This window comes from Sphaeramia orbicularis, chromosome 3 (genome assembly GCF_902148855.1).
Source record: "Sphaeramia orbicularis chromosome 3, fSphaOr1.1, whole genome shotgun sequence".
In the NCBI taxonomy this organism is placed as follows: Eukaryota; Metazoa; Chordata; class Actinopteri; order Kurtiformes; family Apogonidae; genus Sphaeramia; species Sphaeramia orbicularis.
Genome location: NC_043959.1, coordinates 21,101,357 through 21,128,106, shown reverse-complemented (window position 1 = coordinate 21,128,106; position 26,750 = coordinate 21,101,357). Strand labels below are relative to the sequence as shown.

General features: G+C 36.8%; 1 protein-coding gene across 2 annotated transcripts in view; it reads right to left on the bottom strand.

The window, feature by feature from the left end:
• mapk8ip1b (mitogen-activated protein kinase 8 interacting protein 1b) overlaps nucleotides 1–26,750 on the bottom strand; it is a 120,311-nt gene that overhangs the window by 40,733 nt on the left and 52,828 nt on the right. For both annotated transcript variants that reach the window (XM_030124141.1, XM_030124148.1), the window contains exon 3: nucleotides 5,146–5,403. In XM_030124141.1, coding sequence (XP_029980001.1) covers nucleotides 5,146–5,403 — 258 coding nt within the window. The remainder of the gene's footprint in view (nucleotides 1–5,145; nucleotides 5,404–26,750) is intronic.

Sequence of the window (26,750 nt, the reverse complement as noted above, 5' to 3'; positions counted from 1 at the left end):
TATTCAAGGAAAAGCAAAAAGTATTCTTACAAATATTGATGTTTGTTTCAATAAAAGTAATAATTGCACCACAGGTACAATGTTGTTGGGGTTGAGGGGGCCTTGGAGATTTTTTGTGCTCCAAAGGGGGGCCCAAGTGTCCACAGGCAATAGGCACTTACATGCAGTGCTTTATATGATATTTTTAAGATCGTTTTTAACCAAATTTAAGACTGACTTTTGGAAAAATGCTCCTTTCCAGCAACGTGTAAGTTAGAAAGGTTAACTTGATATATTATCTGTATCAGGAAATGTAATCTCTGCATTTTACCCATAATACACACACAGTATCTAACATTAGCATTAACACTAGCACACACTAGGAGTAATTTACTGCCATCGAAGACCCTCAAGGACCAACTCCACATTCATTAGTACTGTGGTAGAGAACACCGACAGGAGAATTAACCTATGCATCAGATTTTTAATGGCTAATGCTAACCAATATACAACCGTGCCACTTGTAGAAGTACAGATGAACGATACAGGCCAGAAAATAACTTTTTTTTTTTAATGTTAAAGACAACTGCATTTGAATTACATGAAGGGACGACAAAGCTGGACTCAAAAATACTCTCTTTACTAAAACTATGTGCTGTATATAACTGGAGAAACACATTCGTAATTATTATGTTAATTACAACACTGTGTTTTGGTAAAGAGGAAGAAATTTAATTTTTTTTTTTTTTTTTTTTTTTACAATTTTGGCATTTTTTGTGATTTTTAGAGAACAAAATCTTAATTGATTGAATTAATTCAATATATTGCCCTGCTCTAACAGAAATAACATATTCCAAAATACAACTATATTATTACATTTTCCATCATATGACTGCTACTCTTTTGACACTATCTTTTTGCATCCCATTTGTCTGCAATGAGGTCATTAGAAAATTCTTACATTGTACCCTTGTCCAATATTTAATTTTTGTGCTAACTACATTGTATCTGTCAAGTTTTATTTTAATTACATACAAGCCTTATCCTATCAGCTATGTTCATGTTTTGTTAACAAAAGATTAACAAGACATTTGTTAACACTGAACAGAAAAAATAGCCCCACTTATTTGTGAAACAAATCAATCAACTCCAACTTTTACACACCGACATGTCTACACAATGCATCAGTGCTCAGTATTAAATAAACAACTTCAGCAAATAATTACACTTCCAATCTTTGAATATGAAGGCTTTTTGTTATAATATTCAAGCTGCTGCATGAAGGGAGTAAATAGGAGATGCTTCACAATCACACAAGAAAAACTGCGCAATTATTTCCTTTATAGTACCAGTGTTGACAGCTCAAATACACACACAAAGAGGCAAGTACAGTCGGCTTGTTTGGCTTGTTTCCACCTCGTTGAAACTGAGTGAAGAACAAAGCGCAGACGAATATAGTGCTGCTTGGTTGAGCGTGTTGACAGGCTGCACTGTAGAGGAGTGTTTCTATGGTAGAATCCACCACAGACTCATGGGTAATGAGGAGGTCACCATGGCCTATCAGACTGAGACTCAGAGAGGTGTTTTAGAAAGACGGAAAATTTAAGGTGTGTGATGTGTTTTGGCTCAGTCTGCTTGTATTACAGAATATCTTTTTTTTAGGTTTCAAGGTGTTCTGATTTCCTGAGGATTAATGATCACTAAATGAATGAAATCAGGTTTCCAGCACATAGAAAAATAAGCAGTTTTCCATTGAAGGGCCTGAAGCCATGATCAGGTGTGTTTCTCAAATGTCAAATCTCACTATGACCTTAAAAGTGGATTCTCCATCTATAACGGTGTTATTGGACTTGCACATTTTTCAGCCACCAAAGGTAGAATCTAGTTCACAACCAGATGACACTAACAGACACTCACCTTTATTCCTCTCAGGTTAAATTCACATTAAGTATTTCTGTATTTCCACCTGTTGTTGTTGATTTAACCTCCAGAAATCAGACTTTGTTACAGTTTGAAGACTCTGGGGATGTGTTTTAATGTGGACAGACACAAACCAGGACTTGTATGACCCAGACATTGGTTGCATGATTGGTTCTTATCGGTTACTGTGTCTCCTTGCCCTTTTCCAGAAAAACATGACTTCACTCTTGATAAGCAACTGTTCAATTCAAAATACATACTAATTTACCAGCAATTTTGTCTTCGTTAGCAGCTGTTGATTATAAAGTGATATATGTGGGTTAATTCACCTGTTAGTTCCCTTTATGAAGATCTGGAGTTGGTCCCCGAGCGCCGTCAATGACAGCTTACTGCTCCTAATGTGCTAATGCTAATGCTAGGTGTTGTGTGTTTTAGGATGGATGAAATACAGAGACCGAATTCCCCTATAAGAATAATACGGTGAGTTAACCTTTAACTTTACACTCACAGCAGCCAAGCGTTTATTTCAGCAAAGTCCAAGCCATGTGATTGTCCCGTGGTCATGGGATATGCATTTCAAGCATGTTAGAATATTCAAAGAATGAAAACAATCTGTGTGTGTGTGTGTGTGTATATATCTATATCTATATATCTACATCTATATCTATATATATATATATATATATATATATATATATATATATATATATATATACATATAAAAACTCACTCACAAATCATAGGTAAATAACATTAGACTGTCAACAGATAACGTGTAAAATAACATATTTAATGTGTATGACGTATTATTTTGTAGGTGTAGAGACTCACGATTAAACAGGAGAACAGATTATACTAATGTGTTCTGGTTTTTAGAACATTACAATGTCTGTTTTAGTCTCTTACAGTATGAATCTGGTCTCCAGTCAAACAAATTTTCACCTGAAATGAGTCAGTTTTGATTATGGAAACCAACTGTTTTTTTGGGGTTTTTTTTCCATTCTTTGTTTATTTGGAGAAGCGGATCATACAAAACTTCCCTTTCAGGTACAATTCAATGCCCACACCTCAAATGTGAACGAAAGAGTGAGTTGACAACTGTTTTTTAATTCAATAATGTGTCTGTATCTCTAAAACAAACAACTAGCAACAAAACCGAAGCCTTCATTGAGATGACACATGTTCTCATTGGTTTATTTTAAAGATACTTAGGACTGAGGACACAAGATTCAAGTCCTGCTCATGTATGACTTGATGACAACATAACAGTTAACATGCGGCTAGTCACCTCAAGCTTCAATCACATTTTAATTAATTTTATCAGTACCCTGACACTGCCAAATGCACTCCTAATCTTCTTCTAATGACATATTTGGTGAGTTTGTTTACCTTGTTTATTTAACTTCAGTTTTGACCAGAGCCCGACCGATATGGGATTTTTGGGGCAGATGCTGATACTGATTTTGGAGGCTAAAATAAGCTGATATCCGATATATCAGGTGATATCCGATATCGACCGATAACCGATATATTGGCCGATATATGAAATAAGAACATTAATATACACAGGATATAATAGTCTTATATTAGATAATGGTGGACATGTGAATTAACAGTTGCATAAATCTTTGTTTATCTCACAAAGATAATTTACATAACTTTAAAACACTGTAGAGTAGTCTGTAATAGACTTACATTAGACTAGTATGTGACCTGTGGGGAACCACAGGTTGTAGATGTGGTAGTGTTTATGCTGGGGAGCAGACTTTTGGGAAAAGATGTGAGTCTATATTTAATAAGAAGTGACATAAAAACTGTTTGGTAAATCGTTCTTGAAAATGTAAGCAACAGTTAATATCCAGTATTAATATCCAGGAGCAGCGACCAACAGAATCTCCGCACAGCACAAAAGTTAATACATCAGTTACATAATGGGCGATGTTGATTAATCGGTGATACGCTATAATCGGGCCGATTAATCGGTCGGGCTCTAGTTTTGACAATATAAGGAAGAAAACAGCCGTAAAAAGTCTTGTGTTTGGTTCATGGTTTGGCTTCATGATAGACTGAGGAGATGCTGTAAATGGGCTTCACCTGTTGCAAACACCTCAAACTGTCACTGTCTCACAAAATAACCATCTAGTTCATGTACAATCTTATCTGGTTCTGCTGTAATCTGCCAGTCTATGGATCCAGTTATTTATGCATGGATCTGAAACACTTCTGCCATAGGCTTCCATTCACACAGATGAGATTGTGCTCATACTTTAAAGACCCAGAGGCCATGATAGGATTGTGCTAAAGATTGGAATATTTCATTTTTAGTCATAAAATCATTGGATCTATTCAACTGGTTCCAGAGGCATTTCAGAAATTTAAAATAAGATGAGAAGTTCCAGACCAGATCTTGTTTAAGATGCAGTCTGACGATGCCTGGCTAAGATAACGATTGATGCTAACATACTATGTCTAACGGTACAGTCATGGAGGATGGAGGAGGGGAGGGTCAGGCTAATTATGCAATCAGTCTTTGAGTCATGATTTCAGACACACCCAGAAAATCCTGAGCACGAAACTGATGAAAAACAGTTTAAATAAAGAGCTACAGCATTTTCACATATTTTCCACAACTATCCTCTGGCACCGAAGGAGAGTTTAGAAATAAATCTCTGAATTTCCGTACACAGACTATAACATGTGAACAACCTTTCGCAGCTGTGAGGACAAGCCAAAATGTCCACGCAATAAAGAAATGTCCGGACAACGACGGTTTGGTCCTGACATCGAAAGACAACCTGATATAACTGTCATTCAGATGAACAGACAGTGATAGAGGATGGACAAATACATGTATTGTCTATCTCCTAACCTTAAAATCATATCTAATGTTTCAGCCCCTGCTTTGATTCTCACTGCTGGTCCTCACAAACATAGAGAAACACCAACACACACAGTCACGAGCTCCAGCAGCAGTCCACCACAGACAGAGACGGGCACCGATGGAAAAAAAAAAGAAAAACCCCGACAGTTGAGGCTATTGTTCTGTCAGTAAACACATCCTGTCACAGAGACGATTGTGGCAAATCCGGCGGTGATGTCATGCAGGTTTTACATCCACATTTGTGTTTTCGACATCTGATTTGTATGTGAGGACGGAGACTGACACTCGGACAAACGGAGGAAAAACAGAAATCAGTCTCAGCTGTCAGTCAGTCAGTGTGTGAGTGAGTGTGTGTCCATCTCTACCTGTGTGCGTGGCACGATCGGGAACAGGTTAAGGGTCGTGGGTCTCTTGGGCCGGTAGGTATCCATGGTAACAGGTGCGGCAGGGTCTTTGCTGACTGGCAGAGGTGCTACGGCGGACGCCTTGGAGGACTCTTTGTCGGCGCGGTAACCGTCAGCACCGTCGATGAGGTCCAAATGCAGCATCTCTGCCTGGAGCTGGCCGACGGCGCCTAGCTCCGCCCTCCCCGACATGCTATTGGTCGCTCGCCTCACATGGCCCTGCAGGGATTGGAGGAGATACAGTCAGTGGGAATGAAAAGAGAGAGAGTGTGTGTTTATGTGAGCGTGGGATGAGGAGATTGAGTCGGCCAATTAGAAGCTGCTCTGTCTTCAGCCTGTAACTCTGTCAGTGCCAGCGCTGAGCAGCTTAAAGCAGAGAGCAGGTCGACATCAGAGTTCCACATGAAGCTCAACGCCAGTGGTCAGTGAATACAACCCTGTTCACACCAGACTAATTCTACTTGTCCAGCCCTGGTATAATGTAACGAGGCCAACAGTATGAGGACAAATAAACAAATACCTGTGTATGAATGCTGAGTGTCTCCTCAGGATTCATGCCAGATTTCATCCAGGCTGCGGTGATTTGTTCCTATTCAGCCTGAGAAACCCAGATTCCACTCAGATTATCATAGTGGCTGATGGTTTATAACTCACACATATGAACAGTTTAACCCTTAAAGACCCACCAACTATTTTCATCACAACTTCCAAATAATTTTTTTGTCGTTCCCAAGTGATTATCACCGTTTATTATATCATTATTCTCTGTATTTTGCATTATTCCATGAAAATCAGGTATTTTCCCATATTTAAGTCACTGATCATGTAGATGTTCATTAATTCATAAAGACCCAGAGCTACTTTTGTGGCAGTTCGCAAATGAATTTTTTTCTATATTTACCCTTTCTTAAGTGCTTTATCACCATTTATTGTCATGTTATCTTCTTCATATTGCATTTGTTTAGTAAAAATCAGGTATTTTTCTATATTTAATTCACTGATCATGTAGGTGTTCATCAAATTTTAGAGTAAATTCAAAGGTTATTATATCAGAAACAGAAAAAACTGACGATAAAGTGACTTTTTCAGCAAAATATATCAGTAACTGAACATAAACTCAGTGTGTCCATCCACTGTCATTGACCCAACTCCATGGGTTTTACTGGTGAATCAATGTTGCAGAAGATGACAGTGTTTCCACATTCACTACGGAGCCTCTAAACGTCCAAATAGGTCATATCTGATGACCATGAAAAGAGGGCAAACTGCATTTTACACCAGTTATTTACATGTATTGAAATGATTAATGGATCAACAGGTATTAAACAGTTTAGATCAGTAGATAATTTGGGTTGCCAGTGAGTGTTTGGTTGTTTAGGGGTTAAAGCTCAGAGAAAATTCAAAGGCTATTGCATCAAAGAAAATGAGTTTTTCAATAAAATACAGGGTGGGGAAGCAAAATTTACAATATTTTGAGGCAGGGATTGAAAGACAGTGTATGACCAATTAGTTTATTGAAAGTCATGATAATTTATTTGCCACAAGAAAATTGACATAATAGAAAATGTTTTTATTCTATGTGTCCTCCTTTCTCAATAACTGCCTTCACACACTTCCTGAAACTTGCGCAAGTGTTCCTCAGATATTCGGGTGACAACTTCTCCCATTCTTCTTTAATAGTATCTTCCAGACTTTCTTGTAATAGTTTTGCTCATATTCATTCTCTTCTTTACATTATAAACAGTCTTTATGGACACACCAACTATTTTTGAAATCTCCTTTGGTGTGACAAATGCATTCAGCAAATCACACACTCTTTGACGTTTGCTTTCCTGATTACTCATATGGGCAAAAGTTTCTGAAAAGGTATGGATAATAGTGTTAGGTATGATTATGACATCAATATATGTTTGGTTTCAAAACAATTGACGTAGTGCCTGCTGAGAAAAAAACAACTAAATGTTCATTGTAAATTTTGCTTCCCCACCCTGTATATAATTAAATGAACATAAACCGAGTGTGTCCATCCACTGTCATTGATCCAACTTCATGGGTTTTACTTGTGAATCAATGTTGCAGAAGATGACAATGTTTCCACAGTAACTACAGAGCCTCTGAATGTCCAAATGGGTCATATCTGATGACCATGAAAAGATGACAAACTGTGTTTCTCCTGAATTATTTCAATGTGTTGATATGATTAGTGGATCAACATTGCATTATTAAACATTTTAGATGAGTCGGTCGTGGATGTTTGGGTCTTTATGGGTCAACAGAGAAGATTCCCTTGATAATTACCAATCCTTTTTCAGTGAACACATGTGATAACATTAATTCAGCTCAGCTGTACTTATACATCATAACACATGATCGTCTCAAGGCCTTAAAAACACAACATGGAAACCCAATAAATCCTTCAGGAGTGAGAGCAAGGTGACGGTGAGGAGGAAAAACCTATTTCACAGAAGAAAAACCTCAGACAGAACTGGGCTGGCTAAATAGCACAGAGACTGCACGGTACAAACAGTTGACAGAATGGAGTCCAGAACATCAGGACCAAACAGAACCAGAACCACAGAGAGAAGCAGCTAGAAATGAACAAGAAAGGGGAAGCACAAACTATGAGAAACCAAAGGCACAAAGATGCAAACTGACATCTGTGTGATCTGCAACATTTCTGTTTTCTCTACACATTGATTTGACCTACTTCTAGTGGAGGATGAAGGATTCTGTTTTGGGTGTAAATTCAGTTACGATATACGATTTTTTTTTTTTTTTTTTACCAGAATGAATGTGTTAAATCAGAATGTGCTTAATCACTCTGTATCGTGATTTGAGTGTGAATCGTATTGCATCGTGAGGTGCCCCACATGTATCTTTAATACATCGGATCGGAAATGCTGTATCGAGATGTGTATCGTATCGGCCTTACAACTAAGATTCCCAACCCTAGTGTTTATGGCTCAAGTTGATGAAATACAAAACAATATCGAAAGGTTAAACATTCAGGTTTTACTAAACGTTCAGACTCACTTCATCTTTCTTTCACATCGCTGCAGCTACTGAACACCAGCTTCATATGAGGCTGAGTCGGTCTGAGGGCATTGGGCCACTTCAGTCTGATTCACTTATTATCACCATCATCCAACACATACACACACACACACACACACACACACACACACACACACACACACACACACACACACACACAGTCTAACGCCTGCCGACAGCTGCTGCTTTCTCATTCCACTGCCACTCTTAAGCCTATTACAGTCTTTAGCTTCCTCTGCCACACATGTAGAATCAGACACACAATCAACACACAGATGCACAGTGTGTCATCAATATGAAAGTTTCAAGTGTTGCATAACTTATGGTCATTCAGGTCAAAATCTGTGATAGTTTAATCTGTGCTGCTTTTACAGTGAGTTGATGACCTCACTGCAGTTCTACGTTCCAGTTTTTCACATGAATTTTAAAATTTGGTCTATTTTTGCGTTTGGTCTATTATCTTTTTTTTTGTTTTGTTTTTGAGTGCTTAACTTCATTTGTTCTTATTTATTCATTACTACTTCTGCAATAACAATTGTAAATACAAAATTTCCCGTATAACAGGTGTGTGAAGAGTTACTAAGGGATTAAATAAATCTTTGAGACAATGGATGGATGTGTTTTTGCTCCATAGAACCATCATATATATTGACCTAAATGTATGCTGAGAGGTGAAGTAATAGTTTTTGATATAGTGATATATTTTTATCTCATAATATTCAGCATTATCATGATATACACTTACTTTTGTCTCTATCTCAGCTAAACCACAAAATATTTCAGTGTTTTCTTGATTCACATTATCACAGTCTTACCATAAGGAAGAGTTTAACCCTTTCATGCATGAATTATGAGAACCTCAGTTTTTTACTCAGTCCTTTTATTCCTCTTTAGGCATGAAAAACACAATGCAATTGATTTTTTTTTTTTTTTTTAAATCAACATATTTTTCATGGAGTTACAAAAATGTCCGTTTTTTTTGGGTTTAATTTTTGAGGCAAAAAATTTTTGCGTTTAATTTTTGAGGCAAAAAAACGTGTATTTAAAACCCATCATCAGAAAGTGAAAACTACGAAATAAAACCATTTTTCATGCAGATAATCTGATGTTTTCTAACATTTGAACATACTCTAATACTAGTTATTACTCACTTCATGGTGATAATATGGAAAAAAAAAAACTTTTTGATTACGAAAACTTTTAAATTATGGTTAAATAACAATTAGCTATTGATTTACACTAAAACATATTTCTGCAGATCAGGTTAATAAAGAACAGCAAAGTTACAGTAATGGTATGAATTGCAGTGTATGTGATGGTTTTGTGTTAGATGATATGAAACTAAAACAACAAAACCCATGAAAATACAAGAGAACAGCTGTAGAATAGCTGTCCACTGTAGTGACCAGTATGCATGAAAGGGTTAAAACAACTAATAAATATCTTTTAAGTTGTTTTCATCTTTCACTAAATCACAAAATTAGAGACAATAGCCGTGTTTTTATGACTCGTCTTGTTCGATTCTTTTAAGTTCTTTTTGTTTATGTCACTTTAGAATAGAATAGAATGCCTTTATTGTCATTATACAAATGTACAACAAAATTAAAAGCGACAGCTCTCTTGTGCATAGTGCAAAACAGTTTAAAAGAAAGTGTAAATATATATGCAGTATAAAAACAAGCACGTCAACCAACCAAAAATGGGAGAGATAAATATACTGCACTTTGACCCTGGCTGAAAACTGATGATATATGTTAAATATGTATCCTTATTCGAAGTATTATCACTATTATGTGTTGGATCTTGTTGTGTCTTTTACTCATAATATCAAACCAAAAATACCCATCTGACTTTAGAACTAAAACAAACAAAAAAAATCAGCCTGCAAAACTAGAAGAAATCATAATTTGTCATTTGTTTAATCGATGCTGACTGATGTAAAAATGTATATAGTGATCATGTTTTAGACCACTTTGCCCAGACCTATGTGAATACTTAGAAAAATATGGCTCATTTACTCTATCATTTCTGCTCAGCTGCTCTTGCATTCAGTTCGTCTGCATCATCTAGAGACATCACATGACCGCAATGTAGTGTATATGCTTGCTGTTTATGTTGTTATGATCATACATCCCATTATATGAACGTCTGCAGTAAATACGAGCAATTTGGACAGTATTCTGAAATGTGTGTTTTATGTTGACGGAATCCAAAAGAGAACTCAATCCCTCCTGCATTTATCCATCTTTCCATGCTCTTGTCCATCTTTGTATGTCTAAGTTTCCATAAATCACTCACCCTCCTAATGAACTAGCGCCCCCTCCCCCATCTTTCCCATCTCCGTGTCCCAGTTCCTACTCTCCCTTTTCCATTTGTCACCTTTCCCTCTCCTTCTATTCACCTTCTGCAGATCAATACTTGCTAATACCGCATGCCTCCACTCATCCTCTCATCTTTTATGACCTCCATTTAATCCAGGCTCCTTTAACAGAGCCTTGGCCTGTTGCTAGGAGACAGGGGGGGTTGGAGGCTGAGGAGATGCTGCCCTGAAGACGCAGCGATGCTCGGCTCTCACCCAATCGGAGGATTCCCGTGGAGAGGGAATCACAAAGCCAATGGGTCAAGTACAAAAACACCAGAGACAGTAAAATAAGAAAATAAGAATTCACTTCACGTCGCACTGAAAAGAACGCATTTATCATTAGAAGATAAACAGAAGGAAAAGTGAAAAACAAAACAACATCCCATTAAATCAGCAGTTCAGTTCTAATTTCAGCAAGACAACAAATGCACTGATGACAATCTGTAAAAGATTCATTCTGCATTAATTGTTTGGTTTAGCTAAAGCAAGAACAAATAAAAAAGTAGATGTATTTCTGTTAAAGGGATTAATCTTTGGAATGGCCTGGGAGATCGATTAAAACAGTCTAAAACAATTAAAACTTTTCAAAAGATGTACAAATTAACTATTATTCATAAATATAGAGCTCAGGATTGACTAAAGAAAATACTTGTTTAACCCTTTCATGCATGAATTATGAGAACCTTAATCCAAATTTTATTTCCTGAGTGATTTTATTCCTCTTTAGGCATGACAAAACCAGTGTAATTGAAAATTTTCTTCTGAACCTTTTGTTTTTTTCTTGGAGTTGCAAAATTATCCACTCAGCTGGACACCATGCGTTTAATTTTTGAAGCAAGGAAACATGTATTTAATGATATATTGTGTGTAAACTCTGAAATAAAAACATTTTTAATGCTGCCAATCTGATGTTTTCTCACATTTTTAACATACTCTAATACTAGTCATTACTCACTTTATGGAGATAGTATGCAAAAAATAATATCAATAACAAGCAATTAATTTATACTCAAATATGTCACTGCAGATCACGTTTATCAAGAACAGTAAAGTTACAGTAATGGTATGAATTGCAGTGAACGGGATGATGCATAAGTGTCCACTGTGTTGGCTGATATGGAACGAAAACAACAAAATCCATGACTATATAATAGCTGTCCACTGTAATGACCACTATGCATGAAAGGGTTAAAAGACTAGGATCAATAGTGGTAGTTGAGGTAAGGACATGATTTACCTGAATTAAATGAAATATGTAGTCTCTGCTGTTGTATATTTAGCAATGAGTACACTGAAATGCTTTTGGTTTGTCTGTTTTCATGTTGAAACATTGTGTTAATTGTAAATCGGGTTAGGCAAAATAAGTCTTAACTTTAGCCTAAACCCTTACAGTTACATTGTATATGGAACAATGGATATGTTGTTTTTGTTTGTTGTTTAAAGTAATTAACGACCAAATAAACTCTGATGTTATAGTATTTTATTGTATAAACCTGTGAATGTCCTTGAATTCACTGGATTGTGTTTTTAAACTTCTGACAACAGGTTAAGATCATATTCTACAATGAAGGAAACAGGATGCAGCTATTGTGCAAAACTGATATTTTTCACTAAGTTTGTGCATCTTATTCACATGTAAATGGTATTTTATGGCACAAAAACTGAGGCTTTTAAAGTGTATATTTTCTAAACTCTGCTTTGTTTATCTCTGTGTTGATGGAAAATGTAGAGATTGTTAACCCATAAAGACATAGTGGTACTTTTATGCCAGTTCCCAAATGAAATTTTCTCTATATCTAACCCTTCTTAAGTGATTTATCACCATTTATTTCTAATATTACTGTCTGTATTTTGGATTTCGTCGGTATAAATCAGATATTTTGCTGTATCTAATTCACTGATCATGTAGCTGTTCATAAAAACTCAGATTAAAGTTGAAGGCTACTATATCAAAAGCAGAGAAAACTGCAGAAAAAGTGACTTTTTCAGTAAAATATATCATTGACTGAACATAAACCCAGTGTCTCCATCCACTGTCATTGATCCAGCTCCATGGGTTTTACTGGTGAGTCAATGTTGTAGAAGATGACGGTGTTTCCAATGGTAACTACAGAGCCTCGGAATGTCCAAATAGGTCATATTTGATGACTATGAAAAAGATGAAAAATTGCATTTTACATCAGTTATTTACATGTATTGATAGGATTAGTGGATCACCAGGTATAAAACAGTTTAGATCAGTAGATGCCTTTGGTCGGTGATGGATGTTTGGGTCTTTATGGGTTAATTAAAGGTGTCTTACCCCATTTTACTCATGTTTATTATGTGTTTGTGTAATGAAGCTGCACCTGAAACATCAAATCCAGGCTTATAAATCAGTGTATGACCTGCAGAAGGGGGAGGAGAAGGCACACAAATCAGTCTACAGATTCAAAACATAAGAATTTGACATTTATTCTGATAATTACTGACATTAAGGATATTAAAATCACCAAACCAGCTTTTATATTTTTTTTAAATTTTTTGTCAGAGAACTTCAGCTCTTCCAACCTCCACTAGGGGTCAGTATCACTGTAGTATCACTGAATCAAAAAGGATCAATAAGGTGATTAAAGAGGTTGGTTCAGTGATTTGCATTAGCTAAGACTCCCTAAAGATGGAGACAGAACAAGAGAAAATTAAAATTGGTTTTATTTATTGGAGGTGATCCATTACACAGAGTTTTAGATAAACTTAGAAGCTCATTTAGTGATGAACTACTGACCTCAGGGGTTTGATGAGGTAGAACCATACACACTTCAGATGCTGAGCATGAAGTCAAGCATGTCTCAAATGGCTCTTTATGGCTTAGTACAGCACTGTTCAAATGCTAATATCACCTGTTTGAGTTTAACGGGTCAGTTTATAAGGATATCCAATCTAAATTACCCTAGTAGGAATGACACAAATTTTTATGTCGCAAAATCTGCTGCCTAATGTCTTTTACCCCTGCCAGGAGGTATTGTGATCGCTTTACTTTGTGTGTTTGTGTACGTGCGGGTTTGTTTGCGGGTTTGTTTGTTTGTTAGCAAGATACCTCAAAAAGTTATGGACGGATTTTCATGAAATTTTCAGGAAATGTTGATACTGGCACAAGGAAAAAATGATTAAATTTTGGTGGTGATCGGGGGTGGGGGGGGCCATAGGGGCCCACTGATTTGCCTTGGCGGAGGTCTGTGCTCTCTGAGTGCTTTTCTTGTTTTCACATGTTTCTGTGGTACACTGAAAAACAATTAGACGTACACTATATTGCCAAAAGTATTGGCTTACCTCTCCAAATAATCAGAATCAGGTGTTCCAATCACTTCCATGGCCACAGGTGTATAAAATCAAGCACCTAGGCATGCAGACTGCTTTTACAAACATTTGTGAAAGAATGGGTCGCTCTCAGGAGCTCAGTGAATTCCAGCGTGAAATTGTGATAGGATGCCACCTGTGCAACAAATCCAGTCGTGAAATTTCCTCGCTCCTTAATATTCCACAGTCAACTGTCAGCTGTATTATAAGAAAGTGGAAGTGTTTGGGAATGACAGCAACTCAGCCACGAAGTGGTAGGCCACGTAAACTGACGGAGCGGGGTCAGCGGATGCTGAGGCACATAGTGCGAAGAGGTCGCCAACTTTCTGCAGAGTCAATCGCTACAGACCTCCAAACTTCATGTGGTCTTCAGATTAGCTCAAGAACAGTGCGCAGAGAGCTTCATGGAATGGGTTTCCATGGCCGAGCAGTTGTATCCAAGCCATACATCACCAAGTGCAATGCAAAGCACCAGATGCAGTGGTGTAAAGCACACCGCCACTGGACTCTAGAGCCTTCCCAAAAGAATTGAAGCTGTTATAGCTGCAAAGGGTGGATCAACGTCATATTGAACCCCATAGACTAGGAATGGGATGTCACTTAAATTCATATGAGTCAAGACAGGTGAGCAAATACTTTGGGCAATATAGTATATTACAGGTTTCAAAGAAATTTGATGACAAATAAATCACATTTACGCAAAGAATCTATTTGTGTCATGAACAAAATTTTGGCCACGAGTCTAATCTAATCTAATCTGATCTAATCTAATCTAATCTAATCTAATCTAATCTAATCATTAATACCAACCTCTGTGCAAAAAGAGCAGAAACGTTGTAAATAAAACACTATTTTTTGATTGTTTCACAGTGGTTATGTTCTTAATCACAAATGCATCATTGCACAATGTAGTATATGTAAATGTTCTACAGGGATATACCACATTAACCCTGTTTGTGTGTTATACAGAGGTGACAAACTGAGTGTAACCCCATTTATGCTTTGCCCAGAGTTAGGTTTCTCAAGCAGAACTGCTACACACTATGAGTTCTGTAGTAACAGAGAAAGCAGAGTGAACCAGAGTCACTCAGATTTTATTTTGAGTGTTACGTTGTTGGTTGAAGATGCAAAGACTGATGCTCAGAATTGTTGCAAACACAACAAAAGAAGAAGAAAATAAAAAATATATATCTCTGCAGGGAAATATACCGACACAAACATATTTTCCTTTTAAAGCCATCATTTACATCTATAGGGAATTTATAGTGTCAAATAAACCGAGGAAATACACACAGATACACCGTCTGACCTGAAAAAAGCTGAAAGACATAGCACTACTGGGACTGGATCCAACACCCTCCTGCTTTGAGGAGACAGAGCTAACCCATGAAAAAACAATTCACCAAGATGCTGCATTTGAGGATAAATGTACCCAGAGTTTTCATAGCTTTTATTTATTCATGTTTCTGCTGCCAAAAAACCCCCAAAGTATACTAGCTGTCCGTTTGTTCTGGACCTCTACATCTGGTTTATTCCTGTACTTTTTTATGACTTCTTCATGACTTCAGCTAACTACCTTACTTCGGTCTGAAGAAACATAGCATCACTTACAGGATACACACAGACACACACACACACAGTCTTATTTCAATGCTGTCCAGTCTATGTAAACAACAACAATACAGAGCTTTAAACAGTCTCTGTGTCTGTGATGATGATGCAGCTTCCTCTCTTGTTACCATGTGACGTGAGCGGTATCCATGGAGACAGAGCGTGTTTCATCACTGTGTGTATTTTCAGCTCTCAACACGTGCAGTATGTGAGAGAAACACTGTTGCCATGGAAATAAGTCTTTGCCTCCATCTCCGTCTCTGTTTGACTCTGTGTTGTTCAGCTTGATTTTCACAACTACTTACACTTAGATGTCCTTCATTACATTCAATTCATTAATTTAAAGATGTCCTTTCTAGTGGCAATTATTGTTGAACAAATGTCAAAATTACAATATAGCAAAGGAGGACTGGAAGAGCAACCAGAGGACAGTAGAGTGAGTTTTTATGTCTCTTTTTGATACAAAACAGAGAAAAACTGTACTACAGAGCACAGTGAACACGTTTCAGTCCATAACATCCTCTCCTCAGTGCCAGACTTACATAACTGTAATTAGGGATTCACTCTCCCATTCTAATATTCAGCCATAGGCTTATTTAACCGTTAGTTGATTAGGGCAAACATTCACCGTGGCATCATTTCAACAAGCTAATGCAAGATCACAATATTTATCTCCAAAATGTTTTTGACACAATATGGTGAATCTAGACCTGAACAGCTGAACAAACCCTAGATCATAAAACCTGCCCCCACAGGCTTTCACTGTAGGCACTAAGCATGATGGGTAGTCACTTCATCCACCTGATGGACCATCACTCTGGAACAGGGTAACTCTGGACTCATCAGACCATCTTCCATTAACCCATAAAGACCCAGTGCTACTTTGGTGTCAGTTCCGAAATTAATTTTTCTCTCTATTTAAGCTTTCTTAAGTGATTTATCACTATTTATTATAACATTTATTATAACACTATCCTCTGTATTTAGCGTTTTCTCAGTGTAAATTAGGTATTTTCCTACATTTAATCCGTTGATCATGTAAATGTTCGTTAAAGCTCAGAAATAACTCAACAGTTATAATATCAAAATTGAAAAAAAGAACTGAAGAAAAGTGACTTTTCAGCAAAATATGTCAATAACTGAACATAAAACCAAGTATGTCCATCCTCTGTCTTTGATCCAACTCCATGGGTTTTACTGGTGAATCAATGCTGCAGAAGATGACGGTGTTTCCATGTTCACTACGGAGCCTCTGAACGTCCAAATGGGTCATATCTGATGACCATGAAATGATGATAAACTGCATTTTACACCAGTTTTTAACATGTATTGATAGGATTAGTGGATCAATAGGTATTAAACAGTTTAGATCAGTAGATGGTTTTGGGCACCAGTGGCTGTTTGGGTCCAGTCTTTGTACTCTCTAGAAACCAATGGTTATTTAAGAAATGAGAAGCTCCTCACTACATCAGTTAAAGGGTAAAGAACTGAAACATATTAATCACTGCAGCAATTATACAATGTAAGGAGAGGAATATTTTGCTTAGTTAAATCCAGGTGTGGGACTTGGCTCTGTGAATTGCACTAAAAATAATGACAGCATACTACAAACTATACTATAATTATCATTTCATCATGTCTAACACTTACTGAATTGTTCATTCTGTTTTAAGTCTGCCCTGCATAATGTGTGTATTCAGTGAAATATACTGGTATATTGTGGGCTTTCCTGAGGAAGAACCAACCCTGAATTCATCAAAGAGGTAGCATTTATATAGGTGACCAAAATGGTGGGGAGAACATAGCATGGAATTTGCAACACAAAGAGTGAGACAGAGATAGAAATCAGGGTTATAAAAGGTGGATGGGGGTGCACCGCGCTGTCAAAACAGGAAACTAATGAAATAAAATGTCATCAAAGTGTAAGAAGGGGACAAGGAAAGGTCAGAAGGCCATGAGTGCAGGAACCCAGTGGCTGATAAATCCATCACAAAACAATACCAACGATCAAAGACGTGACAGTAGGAAATGTCTTAACAAAAAGGTAGTCAGTCTTTTTGTTAATCTTCCTCACCTCCTTCATCCTCATTTTTGGTTCATTTAGTTCACCAGACAACAATCATCCAATCAGTGCTGATGTGACAGATCGCTGATTACTCTCCTTTTTCTACATCATATGATTTATTTACTGCACGAGTACAAAAATGGGGGCTCATCCGGGATTCCCTATTTTGCAACAAAAAAAGAGGCCGTACACAGACATTCTGATCAAATGTCTGGGGTGTGTGTGTGTGTGTGTGTGGGTGTGTGTGTGTGTGTGTGTGTGTGTGTGTGTGTACGTGGGGGTACGGTCCATAAACAATGTTACTTACGATACCGTGAAAACGAAAACCGAACTTAACATTCTTTCAATGTTTGCCTCCCGACTTGTACAACTCTCTTATGCAGTGGATCTGAGATGAAATTTCCACAACGTCTATATCCACTGGGCCCCCTCAACTACTGGGTCCTATGAATTTGTCATGTTGACCCCCGCCTTATCGGCTCCCCAGGTGTTATGTACAAGTATTTAAAAGCCTAATTGTGTTGTTTGTATTTTGTGTGTGATTCTTTTTTTTGCTGTGCATAAAAAAATTGTGGAAATTGTCAAGAAAATCTCTCCCAGTCTAATTTCATAAACATGCCACCATTTTATAAAATATTCCCATAGGAAATGGGCATAATCCCAAACTCCACCCAAACACAAATTAAAATAAAATACAATTAAATGCCTACACTGTGCTTAGAACAGAAGAGGTGTAAACTCATTCAAAGTTCATTGTAGCATGTTTGTGTCACTAATGCTGCCATATGTTGTGGCGATGTTGCGTGTGATATAACGCAGATACACATCTGAAGTGCTGCAATTAAAGGATTTATTTATGCACAGACACTTCCGGTCGACACACCAGAACTAAGTTGCTGCCTGCTATGAAATCGAACATAATGTGTATATGTGACTTCCAGCTGTCAGCACATATTCATACTGTTTCTTGATTTTTATTCTTTGCGGTAAAACCACAACTGAACAGCACATTGAAGGCTTGATTTTCAACCAGATATTTTTCAATCATCAGAAAAAACTGTGACTTGTCTACATTTTTAAAAACTATACACTGTCTGTACATTGTAATCAATATAATTATCCTTGGTTGTCGGTATCCTCTGGTTCATTTGGTGAAATTTCAAGTACTCCTATGTAACAGCAGGGGGCAGTCTATCCTGCAGTCTGCTGCTGCTGATACTATATGTGAGTGTAATTGAAGTGTGTGTCTGTAAGGTCACTTAATGTAATTGCTCCGTCTATTAGGCCCCGAGACTCAACTTCTAAAACCATCTACACACGACAGACGATGGATAATAAAATCCATCCACCCCTTCACACACACAGCCGTTGTGATAATGCATGTTGTCAGTTCATGTCTCTGAGGAACAACAGATCTGTTCATGTTTCACTCTGCACTTTAGCTGCCCTGCATTAACCCTTTAATGTCGGTCATGTGCTCCTTAATGCACAGACATTCACCTTTTTGGCCATTAGATCTATTCTCCAGAAGGAAGTGAAGGAAGAAAGTCAGTGTCTGAGAAAATATCAACAAATACAAAAATAAATCTATATGGACGTCTGGCTGATAATTATCAACCATATCATTATTTAGTAAAAGAATCATTATTAATTTAGTTTCACTCTTTCAGATGCTGACATGGACTGATATAGATGGTACGCAGTGATTGCTTTTTCATGTTTTATTAATAGATTTCTTTCTTTCTACACACATGTGCATACAGTGGTTGTGTATGAGTTGGAAAAGTGAAAAATAATCGGCAATAGAAACATCCACAACCCTTTCAGTTTTATGTGTCCATGTTGTGGCCATCTGACACATACAACTTCAGGCAAAATGACACTACTCTTCAACAGAATTTATCTAAAATAGTTAATTTATGTGACTTTTCTATAGTTTATAGTTCTAACCATCAGTGTTATTTAGTTTTTAGTTAGTAGGTTGTTTCCTTATTAACTTTTTTGAAACAAAAATAATTTAAAAAACCATCTTACATCCTACATATAGTTTGTGTTTGCACTTTGTATTTATATGTGTATGAAAGATGCATTTTTCTTCTTATAAAAATTAAAAAATATTACATTTGGATATGTTTGAAAAGAGTTTAAAAGCCGCATTGTGTTTTACTGTTGCAAAATATTTAATTGCAATAAACCAACACTCGCAGACTCACTGTTGCATTTGAGGTAGCTGAATGTAATATTTCTATTTTCACTCATTAGAGTTTTTAGATTAATCAGAAGGGATGAGAACCACTAAGAAACAACTTTTATTAGTGTGTGAAAGTGAGTTGGTGATAAAAGTTGAAGCACTTTTGTTTTCTCCTCTGGATACAGCTGTGAATGAAAAGAATGGGGTTTGATACTGAAATATCAGAGTTTCTTCTACACGGGTGAGTTTGATTCTGAGTTTTATGAAGGTATAAAGTTACTATGGGATGTTGTTATCTTGGCTAAGTTGTTGTTTGTTGATTTACGGTTCAGACTAAACTGTGTCAGTTCTGACTTTGTTCAATTCCAAACAGATCTTTAGTTCAGCTACCGACAACACAAACTGGACAGAAAACGGAGGCATTTTGTGGTTTTACTTTCGCTGTTTTCTGTCCAAAAACAGAGCTAAGCTAACAGAGTAATAATGCAAACTATCAGCTGATTCAGCACGATTATAAGACACGGTGTTATTTTGAGTGACTGTTAAAATAATTATCAATGAGATTTAGTTTGAAGAAAAACACTTGATATAATAAAACAAATATGTGGAAACAATGAGCTTTGTACTATGTGTGCTTTGCAGATCTTGGGCGTGGCTTTCAGTTCTGACAGGACTGCCCACCCCCCCCCACCCCATGAGGCAGACACCACGCCTGTCTGGGGCTTGTGATTCTGTGTCCATGTGACCGTCCATTATTGATGAGATGAGATGCGTCCTCAACTCCCCTGAGACTATGAGCGAAGTGATGAGGTCACCCTCTGTGCGCGGCGGTGTGCACACACCGGGGGAGCCGTGTTCACAACCCTGTCCACGTCCTACACCTGCACCACCTCCTCGTACATTTTTAAAGACAACAGTCCTCTATCAAACACAGTGTCAGATCTGTGATGAAAGCTGCATCTGGACCTGCTCATCCACACACTGAGCCCGTGTCTGTTGTTTCTCTCTTCTATCATAACGTATGTGTTTTGTGCCTCAGACTTCAGCTACTCTCACACTTTGCTTCCAACTGTCATCTTTAATCCACAGTTTTGTCCCATGATAAGAAGATAAAGAATTAAGCATTTACCAAACAGAGGCGTCCTGCTGTAGTCTTTGTTGTTAAATCTGGATCATCACAGGTTTTCCCTGGATCCTCTCTGGACCTGCTGCTGTGGTCCTGCCTCTCTCCTCCTTCATCGTCATCACTCACTTATCCATACAGTTATGATAGTGTTTATTATATAGTTCCATAGATGTTCTAGTTCAGTTACCTGTGCATCCACTGCATCCATGTGTCTCCCCCTACTTCCCCTCTTCTCCCTCTCTCCCCCAATCTCTCTCTGTCTCTATCGCTCTCTCTTTTCTCCTCCTTTACTCTCTCTCTTTAACCCCAACTGGTCAAGGCAGTTGGGGTTAAAGGAGTCTGGGTCTGCTCGAGGTTTCTGCCTTTTAAAGGGAAGTTTTTCCTCTCCACTGTCACCAGTCACAAGTGTTTGCTCCTGGAGGATTCTGTTGGGTTTCTGTAAATTGGCTTAGAGTCTGGTTTTGACCAACTCTATATGTAAAGTGTCATGAGATAACTTGTTATGATTTGGCGCTATATAAATAAAATTTAATTGATTGATTGATTGATTTGAAATCAGATCATGGCAAATTAAGCTCCAATCTTTAAACAGTGATGTGGCATACAAATATGCGCCAAAAATCCTTTCTTAAAATCCAATTTCTGTGCAGGATATGGTGGTGTCAGGTCATAAACGTTTGGCCAACATTGGGAAGAAATTGGTTTAACATTAAACTAGTTACAGTGACTGTATAATAATAGTTTATGACACATCATCCATTGGTTTGTGGATAAGAGGATGTAGCTGGAGAAAAGTGAGGAATAAAACTCACCAGGCTAATGCCAACATACTGAAAATACTAACTGCTCTGACTAATAATGTCATGGTGAACATCAGCACGTAATACCAGCTCCTAAATAAATCTAAAAACAAGCAGCACCTTTTAATAGAAGTAATTCCAGATTTGAAGGAACTGGTCTCTTTAAATAGATTCAAGGCCATTTAAAATGAATGGGAAAAGGATAAATTTGGATGCAGATGTTTTTCTAATTGACTGAAAAACGTTCTGAGATGCTTTTAAGGAACACTGTTGGATGGTTTTAGTACCTTTTAATTTATTGAAGGTGTTTTGCATGTGTGTTTTTAGTTTAGTGCTTTATGTATGGTTTTAGAACTAAGTTTTACTATGTGTTTTATGTATGTTTTTAGCCTGGATGTATGGATGAAATCGCTACTGTCTGAAATTTCTGCTGCTGTCTCGGTCACGACACTCTTGCAAAAAGAGATTTTAAACTAAATGAGTCTTTTTTTCCTGGTTAAATAAAGGTTAATACAATAAATTAATGGGATAATTAGCTATACAGACCACTACAATTTTTTTGCACCAGGCTGTAAACATGAACAGTATATTCTGCTGTAAAGTTGGGATTCTAAAGGAACTGACCTTAGACGGACATTTGAGGAACTGCAGGTTAAAGGTCAAGGTTAACTCATTTTATCATCCCTGTAGGAAAATTCAATCTCTGCATTTTACCCATAACACACATTGCACCTAGCATTGGCATTAACATTAAAACTTTGCACATTAGTGGCAGTGACCTGCCATCGAAAGGCTCTGGAACCAACTGTAGATCTTCATCAACACTGTGGTCATGGTAAAAGGTTGGAAAATGAACCTATGTATATATGGCATATATGTATATTTTGGCAGATCTTGGCACTTTTATATCGAAAATCAACTAAATCACCTTTCCTCTCCTTATCTATGACTCACTCTACAACCACATGACAGGGGTTTTTCACTCTATTACTGTCAGATGATAAGATGTCAAAATCATAAAAAATAAACCTTCTACTGAAACCTCCACTATGGGATGCCTTTAAACAATAAGCTTCACACATTCATCACATCCATTGACACTCTGGGGAATCTTTCTAGTTCATTGCTGCCCCCTACAGATTTCTGAATCTCAAAACAAAGAACTCCACATACAACACGTCTGTATACAGTGGGACATACTGAGTAAAATAGGCAGCATTTTCAGAGGGTATGTCAGACCTCATAATATTATTATTATTATTATTATTATTATTATTATTATTATTAATATTAATAATAATAATAATAATAATAATAATAACAACAACAATAATAATAATAATAATAATAATGATTTAGTGTAGTTTAATTTCAAGCTCATAGAATCATCAGCTAATAAATAACCATATATTACAAACTTTTTTCTATATATTTTTAGAATAACACAAAGCATCCACATACATTTTTTAGTCACCTCACACACAATCAGTTTTGCATAATCAACCTTTTTTTAACATAAACTATAATATTTATATGCACTTTCATTATTTACTACAAATACAGTCATTAATAAATATGATAATATCTCCTAAACATGATAATCTGTATTAATTAATTACAAATAGGCAATACAGTATAATACCTTATTTTATGCATTCTTCTATAACTAGACTTTCACTTATTCGGATAATGTTCTATATTTTGTTATTATACTGGATTTAGACATCCTTTTAAATGCAAAAATTGAAGAAGACATAATAATAGTAATAATAATAATAATAGTAAAAATAATAATAATAATAATAATAATAATAATAATAATAATAATAATAATAATAATACCTCTTTACTTTAACTGATAAACTATAATTGGTGTGTAGAGATGCTCTGGGGAAGAACATAACAAATGGCGATACATCAAGCTCTCTACATGTCAAAACACACATTTCTTCTGATGTCTCAATAAAAATGCAGTTGTGTTGTGCAGTGTCTGGGAATACAGAGTGGGAATACACAGTGCTTAACAAATTTATCAAACTACCTAAAACTAACTTTTATATTCAGGAATACAAGTAAATAACTACAATTTGACATGTTAATCGGGAAATAATAATGTGCTTTACTATTTTTTCCAGTTTTTTGGAAAACAGCCAAATCCATAGAAAACAATAATTAAAAGCATTAAAAATATAATTTTGGTGAAAGAGCTTCTGCATACTGGTGTATTAACCTTTACAGTAACATAAAACAATATTTTGCCATTTACAGTTGTGGCATTAACCTTGCAATAGCTGGTGGTCTAATAAATTTATTAACTGTATCATGAGCAATGAGTTATTTCAGACACTTCCAATGTCTGCCCTTTTCTGGCTTTTGCTCCATTTTATATTCCTTGCCTGACTAGACCTTCTTGGCCATGTGGGCATTTGTCACAACATGCACGGGCCAAAGTTCAGCCTAGTTCCTCTGTTTTTGCAGAACATAAGTCATTGAATACAAAGAGCATCAGAGTGGAGTGATGCTGTTGTCTGGTTGTACAAAAGCCCTGAACGTACACTGAATTTACAATATCCTCACCATTTTACTTGCACTACCAGTGCAATATTTATCCAAACATGAATACACTATTTTTACATAAACTTGATTTAATAGATATATATACTGTTTTCATAGATACACATACTGTTAATACTGTTAATACAGGGTTTCTGCAGGTATCAGCAAATCTAATTTAATGCTTTTTAATGCCCTTTTTAATGACACATTAAACAAATGTAATGCCCATGTCCAACTGCAGACACAGTTTTATATATAGTTTCATGTTGGTTTACTATCGACAGACTTTGACCAGGTTCTGAATAGTTCCTCCTTCAATCACTTCTGTTGAAACTTGCATTTTCCCATTTTTCCGACATTTCCTAATATTCCCTCCGCTCTTTCGCCACAGCATGAGCACAATCACAGCACGCTGCATTCAAAGCATCCGGTGCTGTGACTTTGTGTACTGGCCATAAACAATAGCCAATTAAAGGGTTCTGCCTGTCAATCATCACACTATACTTCCAATCAAAATTATTAAATGTTGATATAATCAAAATAAATTGCGAATAAAAATGTTTTTTTTTTTTTTTTTTTCAATTAAGTGTATTTCATTTTTTAATGCTTCTGGACATCAAATATAATGCTTTATAATGGCATTTAAGGCCTAAAATTTCACAAATTCTATTTGATGACTTTAATGTTTTTTAATGACCTGCAGAAACCCTGTAATATTGTGTCTATTCATATTTTATGTCTATTTTTATTCTACTTTTAGTTCTATTCTTATTTTATTTTTCGTAAAATTTCATATTGTATTCTCTTATCTTACTTTTTAGTTTTTGTAATTTTATATTCACTCTATTCTTATTTTCTGATGCATTGTTTTTTCTGTTTTTTTTTTAAATTAATATTCTAACACTGCCTGGGATAGCACTCCTAATTTCATTGAACACAAAGGCTATTCTATTCTATTCTATTCTATTCTATTCTATTCTATTCTATTCTATTCTATTCTATTCTATTCTATTCCACAAAACATCCAGAGTAAGTGGTTTATGCTTCTGTTATGAGTGTTTTGACAATGTGGTTAGTAGCATTATTCTCTGGTTGGTATCATCTTTTACAACAAACAAACATACAAACTGACACCATCCACAACCAAAACAGAGCTCCACCAGCAGAGTCTGCTCTTTCACTGCAAAACCTAATCCTCATCTTCCTCATTCCTGCACCGTCAGCACCGGCGGTGATGAAACCCTGTGACACATGTTTCTGTTGTCGTCGCTGCTGTCATAGCTGTCTCCTGAACACATCTGCGAGTCAAACAGTTGCAATGTGATCTCCACGAGGCCTCTGCAATAAGATGAGTCATCACACACATAAACACACCTCCTGTAGAGAGCTGCTGCGTTCGATAATTTGCTCTATAATTAGCTCCCTGGATACGAAGGATAGAAAAAGACCGAACTGAGCTCACAACCTCTAACTATCCCCAGAACGTCCTCACATCTGAGCCTTTCCAGATCAGGCCAATTCCACGTGTGGATGGAAAAGAAAAAGAACCGGTATGTACTAAAATGAATGAGAACCCTCGACCCTCCTGTTGCCTTGGTTACGGGAGCAGAGCTGAATGGTGGAGGAGGTGGTGATGATGGTTTCACTGGGAGTGGAGCCTCCGAGATCTGACAGAATAATAAATCCAACGCCCCTCTCCTCTGCTCCAGTTTCATTAATGACCCGCTCGTTTCTGCACCAGTAAAACCAGAGATGTCAGTGTGCCAGTGGCCCTGCTGAGCCTTCACCAAAAAACATACCCAAAATAAAAACAGACCTCCAATTTAGGGACGTTTCACAGCACTTGAACAAACAGAAAACGCCTCAGAGTGAATTATTTAGAAACCCAGCCTGCCAGGGGGTAGTCATACACCATCAGAACTGAGGTTTAGACTCAGTCAAGAAGGAAGACGAACACGGCAGATGTTCAGGAAAGTCACCAATGAGAGTAGAATGGACTCTTTACAAAGTTTAGACCTCAACTATTTGTGTAATGAGCAAGACTTTATGTTAAAAAATTAAGTTATTCTCACATTGGTGATGAAGCAGCAGCTTAGCGCCCCTAGTGGACATTTATATCACAGTAGACTTTAATTAAAGGTGGGGTAGGAGATGTTTTCCTAGAGCATTTTTTACTGTATTGCTTAAAATTCCCTTCACATCCCGATTGCAACCAATTAATTAAATACTCTAACACAGGGATGTCAAACTCATTTTAGTTCAGGGGCCACATTCACCCCAATAAGATCTCAAGTGGGCCGGATCACTAAAATAATAAGTGATAAAAGTAAAATTAAATTATGTCAGTGTTTACATCTATAAAATTTCCTTAAAAATCTGAATAACATGGACAACTTTAAATGTCTTAAGAAAAACAGGTGCAATTTTAACATTATTCTGCCTCAGTTTTTCATTTACACATGTGC